The 13,181-nt window shown below is 42.2% G+C and overlaps 1 protein-coding gene across 1 annotated transcript in view; it reads left to right on the top strand.

Moving 5' to 3' along the window:
* The window catches only part of LOC132401348 (dynein axonemal heavy chain 8-like), an 895,336-nt gene that overhangs the window by 679,506 nt on the left and 202,649 nt on the right, over positions 1-13,181 (top strand). Inside the window, exon 61 of the mRNA XM_059983478.1 lies at positions 784-976. Coding sequence (XP_059839461.1) covers positions 784-976 — 193 coding nt within the window. The remainder of the gene's footprint in view (positions 1-783; positions 977-13,181) is intronic.

Consider the following 13,181-nt stretch of genomic DNA (forward strand, 5'->3'; position numbering starts at 1 on the left):
AGGTTGCATTCAAGAAAACAATGAAATTCCCTGCTGCTGCCACCATTTGTTCTGGCACGTCATGACAGCAGTTTTTAAAATAGCTGGTTACCCCGTACACACTACACCGGATGTTAGGTGTTTTCAGATTTATTCACTCTGGAGAGCGTTCCTGAAAATCTCCGTTTTCGGAGGAGGAAAACGCTGTTTCAGTATGGACAGAGGGTCAAAACGAAGAGAAAATCCTTTGGTTACGGACTTATCCAGTCTAGTGTAACTACTCATTCTTTAGAAAAGAGCTTCATTTCCAGCATCATGCTCAAAGCTTTGAAGGAGCAGAGTGACTGGCAATTACGTTTCTGATGTTGATTTCCCAGGTATTGTCCCTTCAATCACTGTACTCTAGTGGGATGCTAAATAAATCCAAATCATTGAAGTAAATTGATCAGACTATTTACATGCAACACACACAAGATCTTGGAGGAACTCAGCAGGCCAGGCAGCATCTATGGAAAAAAGGAAACAGTTGATGTTTCAGTCTAATATCCTTCATCAGGACTCGGCCCAAAACGTCAACTGTTTACTCTTTTCCATGGATGCTACCTGGCTTTTTGAATCCCTCCAGCATTTTGTGTATGTTGCTTGTATTTCCAGCATCTGCAGATATTCTTTTGTTTGTGGTCAGACTATTTTCATATCACATTTAAACAAGTTATGTACTATTAAAGATATAAACATTTTATTCATATTCTAAACAGTGTTCATAATAGTGTAATTCATTCTCATTAATATTTGTATTACTAGATTTGTAACTGAAGAAGATAAAAAATGGTTTGAAGATGCAGTGACACGTACAATTGAAAAAAACATTGGAAAAGAATCATCTGAAAAGCTTTCTGAAGAGCCATATTTTGTCGACTTTCTTCGTGAAATGCCAGAGCCAACTGGTGAAGAACCTGAAGATTATGTATTTGTTGTTCCAAAAGTCTATGAAATGGTATGTAATTTGTTAATTCTGTTTATAAAAATAAGTTAGGACTTAAATCCATAGTCCCACTGTGTCTATGCCAGCCATGAAGAACCTATTTATACTTTTCCCAATTTCTGCACCCTCATCTCAAAAATATTTCTAGATGCTTCCTAAATCTACATCTTGCCTGAAATTATGCCCTCTGATTATAGATACTTCTAAGGGGAACAAATTCTCAATATTTACTCTGTCTATGCCTCTCATAATTTTGTCACAGTCAGGTTGCCACTTTGGTCTTCTGCATGCTAAATAAAACAAACTTAGCCTATCCAGTCAATCCTAATATCTGAAGCATTCCATTGCAACAACATCCTAATGAATCTCCCCTGCATTGTCTCCACTGTAATCGCATTCTACCTGAAACACTCTGGTTCTGTTGGCTGAGTAAGTCTAGGGAAGACAATCTCTGGCCCCACCAAATGTATGAGATTGAGGTGTAAGCCCACCCCAAAACCCCAGGTTTGTGTGGATGCAGCGTGATTTGTTAACCTGTCACAAATCAGTACTATGAAATAACAGACAGTACACCGTATACATTTAAATGATTTAGCTTTATAATTCTTAAGTTGACTAAAGGATTAGTAAAGAAAAAGCAAATGAAATGGCCTACTGTGCACAAGTTGGAGCTCACAGTTTCCCCTTCGCCGATCCTCCTTCGATCTCCCTAGCTTTTGTTGGATCATGGCCCTGCTCCGGGTCGAGCACTATGACCTCTTCTCTCCAGTGTCTTCTACCTTCATCTCCCGCTGAACCCAACTCACACACCAGTGTCAGGCACACAATGTGAAAAATACACTCCCTCCATTGGATGGCTCACATTCCAAAGCACCCGTTATCTCTAACCATAACCCAAACACTGCTTCTACAGAAAGACCATTACATTAGCAGTGGAACCTAACAAGCCTGATAGAGTTCTTTGAGGAGGTGACCAGGCACATAGATGAGGGTAGTGCAGTGGATGTGATCTACATGGATTTTAGTAAGGCATTTGACAAGGTTCCACACAGTGGGCTTATTCAGAAAGTCAGAAGGCATGGGATCCAGGGAAGTTTGGCCAGGTGGATTCAGAATTGGCTTGCCTGCAGAAGGCAGAGGGTTGTGGTGGAGGGAGTACATTGGAGGGTTGTGACTAGTGGTGTCCCACAAGGATCTGTTCTGGGACCTCTACTTTTCGTGATTTTTATTAATGACCTGGATGTGGGGGTAGAAGGGTGGGTTGGCAAGTTTGCAGATGACACAAAGGTTGGTGGTGTTGTAGATAGTGTAGAGGATTGTCGAAAATTGCAGAGAGACATTGATAGGATGCAGAAGTGGGCTGAGAAGTGGCAGATGGAGTTCAACCCGGAGAAGTGTAAGGTGGTACACTTTGGAAGGACTAACTCCAAGGCAGAGTATAAAGTAAATGGCAGGATACTTGGTAGTGTGGAGGAGTAGAGGGATCTGGGAGTACATGTCCACTGATCCCTGAAAGTTGCCTCACGTGGAGATAGGGTAATTAAGAAAGCTTATGGAGTGTTAGCTTTCATAAGTCGAGGGATAGAGTTTAAGAGACGCGATGTAACGATGCAGCTCTATAAAACTCTAGTTAGGCCACACTTGGAGACTGTGTCCAGTTCTGGTCACCTCAGTATAGGAAGGATGTGGAAGCATTGGAAAAGGTACAGTGGAGATTTACCAGGATGCTGCCTGGTTTAGAGAGTATGGATTATGATTAGAGTTTAAGGGAGCTAAGGCTTTACTCTTTGGAGAGAAGGAGGATGAGAGGAGACATGATAGAGGTGTACAAGATATTAAGAGGAATAGACAGAGCGGACAGCCAGCGCCTCTTCCCCAGGGCACCACTGCTCAATACAAGAGGACATGGCTTTAAGGTAAGGGGAGGGAAGTTCAAGGGGGATATTAGAGGAAGGTTTTTCACTCAGAGAGTGGTTGGTGCATGGAATGCACTGCCTGAGTCAGTGGTAGAGGCAGATACATTAGTGAAGTTTAAGAGACTACTAAACAGGTATATGGAGGAATTTAATATGGGGAGTTATATGGGAGGCAGGGTCCGAGGGTCAGCACAACATTGTGGGCTGAAGGGCCTGTAATGTGCTGTACTGTTCTATGTTCTATGTTTATGAGCTCTATTGGGCTTCCCATCAGACCAAACACCTTTTCTAGTGCTTGTTTGTAGGCTGCAGGAGTGGCAAGGGAATTCTGTGCCCTTATGTCTCTCACTGCATCAGCAGCCAGCACTCTTAAACTCTCAAACAATCGCTGTTGTTTTATGTTATCAGAGCACTGCCACTAATCTAATATCTGAGAGGTCTGCTCTGCCCAAGTCTCATACTCCTCTTCCCCTTTAGGGGTGGACTTTGTTCTTGAGAATAGATGGAGCCTTCGATAGCTTTGAACCTGGGCATTTTTCCAATTATTTGCCAGGGAGGTAAGGGAAGCTACCAGCTCGGAATTCTCACTCCTTGCTGGGGATCTCACTAGACATTCCAAATCAGTCCACTCCTGCCCCTCGCTCTGCAGAAACGAGGGAGCCCCGTCTTTGAAGTTTTCGCCCCTCGCCACGTGAGACTCGACTTGCAATTCAGCCCGCTTCCCTACACTCTCCTCTTCCCGGAAACTATGAACAGCCCGTAGCCACCCCTCTATTGGGGCCCCAATAGTACCAGGCAGTTCCACTGCTATTACTTAGGCACTAGTCTGAACTAAAACAAAGTCTTTGCCTGCCATTTTATCAAACCTCCACCCCACAATCATAACTTTTCTTACAGCTTTAACAGTACTTAAAATTTGAATTAACAATTAATCAAGGGTACAAATATCTACCCAACTTAACACACACACATTCATTACCAGTAACCCCATGGATTCACACTACTGCTCAACCCCGGCAGCATCCATAATCACTTTACTGGGGAATAGTTTAGCAAAGACTGGCTGAGCCAGCATGGATTTACCAAGGGCAAATCATGCTTGAATAATCTATTGGAGTTTTTCGAGGATGTAACCAGGAAGTTAGACAAGGGAGATCCAATGGATGTAGTGTACCTTGATTTTCAGAAGGCATTTGATAAGGTCCCACATAGGAGATTGGTGGGTAAAATCAGAGCTCATGGCATTGGGGGGAAGATATTGACATGGATAGAAAACTGGTTGGCAGATAGAAAGCAAAGGGTAACGGTGAATGGGTGTTTCTCGGAATGGCAGGTGGTGACTAGTGGGGTGCCACAGGGCTCGGTATTGGGACCACAGCTGTTTTCGACTTATGTCAATGATTTAGATGAAGGCATTGAGAATAACATCAGCAAGTTTGCTGATGATAGATACTAAGCTGGGTGGCAGTGTGACATGATGAGGATCTTAGGAGAATTCAGGGTGACTTGGATAGGCTGAGTGAGTGGGCAGATACTTGGCAGATGACGTTTAATGTGAATAAGTGTGAGGTTATCCACTTTGGGAGTAAGAACAGGAAGTCAGATTATTATCTGAACAGTGTAGAGTTAGGTAAGGGAGAAATACAAAGAGATCTAGGAGTACTTGTTCATCAGTCACTGAAGGTGAATGAGCAAGTGCAGCAGGCAGTGAAGAAGGCTAATGAAATGTTGGCCTTTATTACAAAAGGAATTGAGTACAAGAGCAAGGAAATCCTTTTGCATTTGTACAGGGCCTTGGTGAGACCACACCTGGAGTATTGTGTACAGTTTTGGACTCCAGGGTTAAGGAAGGACATCCTGGCTATAGAGGAAGTGCAGTGTAGATTCACAAGGTTAATTCCTGGGATGTCCGGACTGTCTTACACAGAGAGGTTAGAGAGACTGGGCTTGTACATGTTGGAATTAAGGAGATTGAGAGGGGATCTGATTGCAACATATAAGATTATTAAGGGATTGGACAAGATAGAGGCAGGGAATATGTTCTAGATGCTGGGAGAGTCCAGTACCAGAGGGCATGGTTTGTGAATAAGGGGTAGGTCATTTAGGACAGAGTTAAGGAAAAACTTCTTCTCCCAGAGAGTTGTAGGGGTCTGGAATGCACTGCCTAGGAAGGCAGTGGAGGCCAATTCTCTGGATGCTTTCAAGAAGGAGCTAGATAGGTATCTTATGGATAGGGGAATCAAGAGATATGGGGACAAGGCAGGAACCGGGTATTGATAGTAGATGATCAGTTATGATCTCAGAATGGCGGTGCAGGCTCGAAGGGCCAAATGGTCTACTTCTGCACCTATTGTCTATTGTTAAACATACAACCCACCAAACCAATGCTCAGGGCAATCACACAACATCTAATGACATCAATCCCAGACAAGATCCCCACAATTGCAACACTCTGATTCTGTCGTCTGATGAAATCTAGGGAAGACAACCTGTGGCCCCACCAAACATGTGAGATTGAGATGTAAGCCCACCCTGAAACCCCATGTACTTGCCAAGGTCTTGCCTTTCTTGTTTACAATAGAACTCTAAATTTGGTACATTTGGAACTTTGGTAGTGCTATATTGGCAGATTAACCAGAATTCTGAACATTATTTCAAGGCACTTTTAATTAATGCCTTTTTTAGAAGTTTAGCAATACAGTAGGTCTAACTTAAGTAAATCTGAAGGGAGCACAGAAAACAAAACCCCCAGTGAGTTTCAAAGAAGGTTAGCAATAGACTCCACTGAATTTCAAGAGAGACTGGGAACAGGATCCTGGTGAGTTGAAAGGGATCACACAAAATTGATTAGATGATCGTTGATTAGACAATCAAGATTTGAATAGCTCAGATTCAGCAGAAAGCAGCAGATTGGGCAATCGAGGTCAGGTGACCAAGCAGTTTGAAAAGCTCAAACAAATAAATAGAGGGTTACCTCAAGTAGAACGGCCTGTGGAAAGCGGCCAGTGAAGGAGTGGAGATTTGAGGCTTTGACGAGAAGAGGCTGAGGACGAGCTTCACTCCAAGTGAGATAAGGCCGGGTAAGTTCCTTTCAAAGGAGAAAGTTTCAAAAGTTGAGGCAAGATTTGGGTTGGTCATGGCAGCTGAGATTGGCCCCATGGTTTGTTCATCCTGCATCATGTGGGAAATCAGGGATACTTCCATTGTCCCTGACGACTATGTGTGCAGGAAGTGTGTCCAACTGCAGCTTCTGGCAGACGGCATTGAGTGTCTGGAGCTGTGATTGGATTCATACTGGAGCATCTGCGATGCTGAGGAAGTCGTGAATAGCACGTTCAGGAGTTGGCCACACTGCAGGTAAAGGCTACACAGGCAGAAAGGGAAGAGGTGGCCACTAGACAGCGTAGCAGTAGGCAGGTAGTGCAGGAGTTCCCTGAGGTCATCTCCCTCCTAAACAGATATACTGTTTTGGATAATGTTGGGGGAGATGTCTCATCAGGGGAAGGCAGCAGCAGCCGAGTTCATTGCTCCATGGGTGGCTCTGCGGCACAGGAGGGAAGGAAAAGGAGTGGGAGAGCTATAGTGATAGGGGATTCAATTGTAAGGGGAATAGATAGGTGTTTCTGCAGCCACAAACGAGACTCCAGGATGGTATGTTGCCTCCCTGGTGCAAGGGTCAAGGATGTCTCTGAGCAGCTGTAGGACATTCTGGAATGGGAGGGTGAACAGCCAGTGGTCGTGGTGCACATAGGTACCAACGATATAGGTAAAAAATGGGATGAAGTCCTACAAGGTGAATTTAGGGAGTTAGGAGATAAACTAAAAAGTAGGACCACAAAGGTAATAATCTCTGGATTACTACCAGTGCCACGTGCTAGTCGGAGTAGAAAAAAGGAGGATATTTCAGATGAATACGTGGCTTGAAAAATGGTGCAAGGGGGAGGGATTCAAATTTCTGGGGCATTGGAACCAGTTCTGGGGGAGGTGGGACCGGTATAAACAGGCTGGGCTGGACTGGAACCAATGTCCTAGGGGGAGCGTTTGCTACTGCTGTTCAGGAGGCTTTAAACTAATGTGGCAGGGGTATGGGAACAAGTGCAGAGAGACAGAGGGGTGTAAAATGAGGGTAGAAGCAAAAAGTAGTAAGGTGAAAAGTAAAAGTGGCAGGCAGGCAAATCCAGGGCAAAAAGCTAAAAGAGACACTTTTCAACATAATTGTATAAGGGCTAATGTGTTGTAAAAACAAGCCTGAAGGCTTTGTGTGTCAATGCGAGGAGCATTCATAACAAGGTGGATGAATTGAATGTGCAGGTAGTTATTAATGAATATGATATAGTTGGGATCACAGAGAGATGGCTCCAGGGTGACCAAGGATGGGAGCTCAACATCCAGGGATATTCAATATTCAGGAGGGATAGACAGGAAAGAAAAGGAGGTGAGGTAACATTGCTGGTTAGAGAGGAGATTAACGCAATAGAAAGGAAGGGCATTAGCCTGGAGGATGTGGAATCAATATGGGTAGAGCTGCATAACACTAAGAGGCAGAAAACACTGGTGGGAGTTGCGTACAGGCCACCTAACAGTAGTAGTGAGGTTGGGGATGGCATTAAACAGGAAATTAGAAATGCATGCAATTAAGTAACAGTATTATAATGGGTGACTTCAATCTACATATAGATTGCGTGAACCAAATTGGTAAGGGTGCTGAGGAAGAGGATTTCTTGGAATGTATGCGGGATGGTTTTCTGAACCAACATGTTGAGGAACCAACCAGAGAGCAGGCCATTCTAGATTGAGTATTGAGCAATGAGGAAGGGTTAGTTAGCAATCTTGTCATGCGAGGCCCCTTGGGTAAGAGTGACCATAATATGGTGGGATTCTTCATTAAGTTGGAGAGCGACATGGTTAATTCAGAAACAAAGGTTCTGAACTTAAAGAAGGGTAACTTTGAAGGTATGAGATGTGAATTAGCTAAGATAGACTGGCAAATGATACCTAAAGGGCTGACAGTGGATATGCAATGGCAAGCATTTAAAGATCGCATGGATGAACTACAACAATTGTTCATCCCAGTTTGGCAAAAGAATAAACCAGTGAAGGTAGTGCACCCGTGGCTGACAAGGGAAATTAGGGATAGTATCAAGTCCAAAGAAGAAACATATAAATTAGCAAAAAAAAATGGCACATCTGAGGACTGGGAGAAATTCAGAGACCAGCAAAGGAGGACAAAGGGCTTAATTAGGAAAGGGAAAAAAGATTATGAGAGAAAGCTGGCAGGGAACATAAAAACTGACTGTAAAAGCTTTTATAGATATGTGAAAAGAAAAAGATTGGTCAAGACAAATGTAGGTTCTTTACAGTCAGAAACAGGTAAATTGATCATAGGGAACAAAAACATGGCAGATCAATTGAATAACTACTTTGGTTCTGTCTTCACTAAGGAGGACATAAATAATCTTCTGGAAATAGTAAGGGACTGAGGGTCTAGTGAGATGGAGGAACTGAGGGAAATACATGTTAGTAGGGAAGTGGTGTTCGGTAAATTGAAGGGATTAAAGGCAGATAAATCCCCAGGGCCAGATGGTCTGCATCCCAGAGTGCTTAAGGGAGTAACCCAAGAAATAATGGATACATTAGTGATAATTTTTCAAAACTCCTTAGATTCTGGATTAGTTCCTGAGGATTGGAGGGTGGCTAATGTAACCCCACTTTTTAAAAAAGGAGGGAGAGAGAAACTGGGGAATTATAGACTGGTTAGTTTGACATCGGTGGTGGGGAAAATGCTAGAGTTGGTTATCAAAAATGTGATAACAGCACATTTGGAAAGAGGTGAAATCATTGGACAAAGTCAGCATGGATTTGTGAAAGGAAAACCATGTCTGACGAATCTTATAGAATTTTTTGAAGATGTAACTAGTAGAGTGGATAGGGGAGAGCCAGTGGATGTGGTATATTTAGATTTTCAAAAGACTTTTGACAAGGTCCCACACAGGAGATTAGTGTGCAAACTTGCACACGGTTTTGGGGGTATGGTATTGATGTGGATAGAGAATTGGTTGGCAGACAGAAAGCAGAGTGGGAGTAAACGGGACCTTTTCAGAATGGCAGGCAGTGACTAGTGGGCTACCACAAGGCTCAGTGCTAGGACCCCAGTTGTTTACAATATATATTAATGATTTAGGCGAGGGAATTAAATGCAGCATCTCCAAGTTTGCGGATGACACAAAGCTGGGCGGCAGTTATTAGCTGTGAGGAGGATGCTAAAAGGATGCAGGGTGACTTGGATAGGTTAGGTGAGTGGGCAAATTCATGGCAGATGCAATTTAATGTGGATAAATGTGAGGTTTGGTTGCAAGAACAGGAAAACAGATTATTATCTGAACGGTGGCCGATTAGGAAAAGGGAAGATGCAAGGAGATCTGGGTGTCATTGTATACCAGTCATTGAAGCTGGGCATGCAGGTACAGCAGGCGGTGATAAAGACAAATGGTATGTTGGCATTCATAGCAAAAGGATTTGAGTACAGGAGCAGGGAGGTTCTACTGCAGTTGTACAGGGCCTTGATGAGACCGCACCTAGAATATTGTGTGCAGTTTTGGTCCCCTAATCTGAGGAAAGACATTCTTGCCATAGAGGGAGTACAGAGAAGGTTCACCAGATTGATTGCTGGGATGGCAGGACTTTCATATGAAGAAAGACTGGATCGACTAGGTTTATACTCACTGGAATTTCAAAGATTGAGGGGGGATCTTATTGAAACGTATAAAATTCTAAAGGGGTTGGACAGGTTAGATGCAGGAAGATTGTTTCCAATCTTGGGGAAGTCCAGAATGAGGGGTCACAGTTTAAGGATAAAGGGGAAGCCTTTTAGGACTGAAATGAGGAAAATTTTCTTCACGCAGAGAGTGGTGAATCTGTGGAATTCTCTGCCACAGGAAACAGTTGAGGCCAGTTCATTGGCTATATTTAAGAGGAAGTTAGATATGGCTCTTGTGGCTAAAGGGATCAGGGGGTATGGAGAGAAAGTAGGTACAGGGTTCTGAGTTGGATGATCAGCCATGATCATACTGAATGGTGGTGCAGGCTCGAAGGGCAGAATGGCCTACTCCTGCACCTGTTTTCTATGTTTCTATGTAAAATGCTGTCATATTGTATTTAAAGGAAGCGCAGGAACCAGTGCCTCTGTTTGTTGAGAGTATATAAACCTGGGGCTTGGTTGTGTTGAGGAGAGCAGTGGCATCAGCACTTCACAAGCCAGATGCCAAGTGGATGTTAGTTTTAATATCCAATATTATGTACATTTCTTAGCTTTCTTAGTCTTCCCAAAATGCATCATTTCACATTTTCAGGATTAAGTTCTACCTGCTAGTCCTTTTCCCATCATTTTACCAAGTTAATTCCAAAGACCACTCTCTTCATGTCAACAATAAGACCAATTTTGTGATATGCAAAATTACAATTTGTATTGCCTCCATTTATATCAAGATCATTAATATATCCATATAAAACAAGTAACAAGCATGCCATTGTCAATTCCTATGATATGCCACTGGTCATTGATCTCCAATTGCAAAATCAATCCTCAACCATCATCCTCTTCTTCCAATCACCAAGTTAAATTTGCCAACTTGTACTGGGTCTCATGCTGTTAACATTTAGACCAGTCTTCCATATGTCAAAGGCATAAACTGAATGGAAGAAATGAAATGTGGAAGGCTTTTAGGAGTGCAATATTAAGAGTCCTGGGGCAGCATATACCTGTTAGGGTGAAGTGTAAACCTGGCAAATTTAGAGAACCATCACTAACAAGAAATACTGAGGCTCTGGTCAGGAAAAATAAGGAAGCAAACCTTGAGTTTAGAAGTTCGGGAACAAGTGAAACCCTTGATGACAATAAAATGATTAAGAATATACATAAGAGGAAAATCAGGAGGACATTGAGAAGGTATGAAATTAATCTGGCAGCAAAAGTTATGGAAAATCTAAAGAGGCTTTATAGCTATATTAAGAGTAAGAGGGCACTCAGGGTAGAATGGGCCCTTTTAGAAATCAGCTGCCTGTGCCTTAAGCCACAAGAGATGAGTAAGATTTTTAATGAATATTTCTCCTCGGTGTTTACCAAGGAGAAAATCATGGTTACTCAAAAGATAAGGGAAACCAGCGGAGATGTTATGGAGAACATTTATATTACCAGGGAGAAGATATTTGCAGCTTTACAAGGTATTAAGGTTGATAAATCCCCAGGGCCTGACAGAGTGCATCTTCAAACTTTTAGGAAGGCTAGAGAAGAAATAGCCAAGGCCCTTACAGAAATATTTGCTTCATTGCTAGCCACCATTGATGTTCCCAAAAACTGGAAGGTAGTTAATTTTGTTCCATTTTTAAAGTAGGGTAGCAAGAACAAGTGAGGGAACTACTGGACAGTCAACCTGACATCAGTGGTCAGTAAGTTTGGCAGAATCCAGCAGCATTTGGATTGGCAGAACCTGATTGGGGGGGTTCAGCATGGTTTTCTATATGGAAAGTCAATTTTTTTTTTTGTAGGGATGACCAGAACTGTAGTTGGGTGCAGGGCAGTGGATGTTGTCTATTTGGAATTTAGCAAGGCCTTTGACTAGCCCACATGGAATGCTAGTCTGGAAGATTAGGTCCCATGGATTCCAGGGAGAGCTAATTACATGGATTCAAAATTGGATCAGAGGTAGAAAGCAGAGGGTGGTAATTGGAGGTTGCTTCTCAAAATGAAGGCCAATGTCTCAGGGTTGGTTTTGTAATGCTTATTATTTATTGTTTATATAAATGACTTCCATGTGAATACACGAGATTTAATCAGTAAATTTACAGATGACACAAAGTTAGGAGATGCTGATAGTGAAGAAGGTTATTGTAGATTACAGGGTGATCAATTAAGGAAGTGAACGATGGAATTGCAAATGCATTTCAATGCAGGTACCTGTGATAAGATGCATTTTGGAAAGTCAAACCAGCATACAACATGCTGTGCATGGTAGTGAACTTGAGAGTGAAATGGAACAGAGGGGCCAGCTGTACAAATGCATAGTTTCTTGAGAACGGCATTATAGGTAGACAGGTGGTGAAAAATGCATTTGGCATACTGGCATTCATCATTCTGGGTACTGCGTATAGGAATTGGGGCATTATATAGCATTTGTTAGGCTTTGGTTAGTCTGCAGTTGAAGTTCTGAATACAGTTCTCTCTATTATGAAAAGACATGGTGAAAACAAGAAAAAAATACAGGGAAAATTTACAAGGATGTTGCCATTATTAGAAGAGCTGAGTTATAGGGGGAGGTTGGCAAGGCTACATCTTTACTCCTTGGAACACAGAAGAATGAAAAGCGACCTTATAAAAATACTTAAACTGCTGTTTTGTTCCATGACTCTAAGAGATACTAGTAGTCACCTAAGCATTTCTGAAGTGCTGTCAGTAACTCATTACAACCACTTTCTGTCATTGTATTCCAGACACTTACTACACTCTGCGTGAAAAAGATTCTCCTAAGTCTCTTCCCCCTTGCCCTATATTTATATCAGCTAGTTTTATCTTCCTCTGAATTGCAGGATGTTTTCCTGAAATTGTTCCTATCTGTACTCTTCATAATGTTTTATCTCTCAATCACGTTCCCTCTTAATCTCCTCTGCTCCAGGGAGAACAGGCACACCTTCTCCAGTCTCTCCTCAAAACTGAACTGGACCATCTTAGACAACATCCTGGTGAATCTCAGGACCTATGAAATCTATGATTTCTTGTATTAATTGGCTATTCCTTTCATCTTTCCGTGAGCATGCTGGCCCTGAATTCTCACTTTTTTTTATATAGAACATTAAAAATAGAACTGTACAGCACAGAAATAGGCCCTTCTGTCCACAATGTCTGTGCCAACTATGACACCAGATTAAATTAATCCATCTGCCTTCACAGTCAATCCTTGTCAATCTGCACATTTTCTTAGTAAACCTTAGTTTACTCACCTGTCTTTTAATTAAATCTCTCGATCCGTTTTCTAGAAATATATCTAAATTTAAATTACCTTTTTGCTTCATATTTATTCTCCAGAAATATGTCTAAACCATGTAACTTTGTTCATAATTTATTCAGTTTACCACAAAGCTACAATAGAAAGATCAGAGACTTTGGGTTTAATGCCTATTCACTCTTTCACTTAAGAGGAAACTGTGCTTCAGGAAGTCTTGGACAATGAAAGTAAAAAGGCTTTATGTAAGTGTTGGCTCCTGATTGCAATTCAGTGAGTTGAAGACAAAAAAATGTGAACATGTAG

The sequence above is a fragment of the Hypanus sabinus genome, chromosome 10, assembly GCF_030144855.1.
Source record: "Hypanus sabinus isolate sHypSab1 chromosome 10, sHypSab1.hap1, whole genome shotgun sequence".
In the NCBI taxonomy this organism is placed as follows: Eukaryota; Metazoa; Chordata; class Chondrichthyes; order Myliobatiformes; family Dasyatidae; genus Hypanus; species Hypanus sabinus.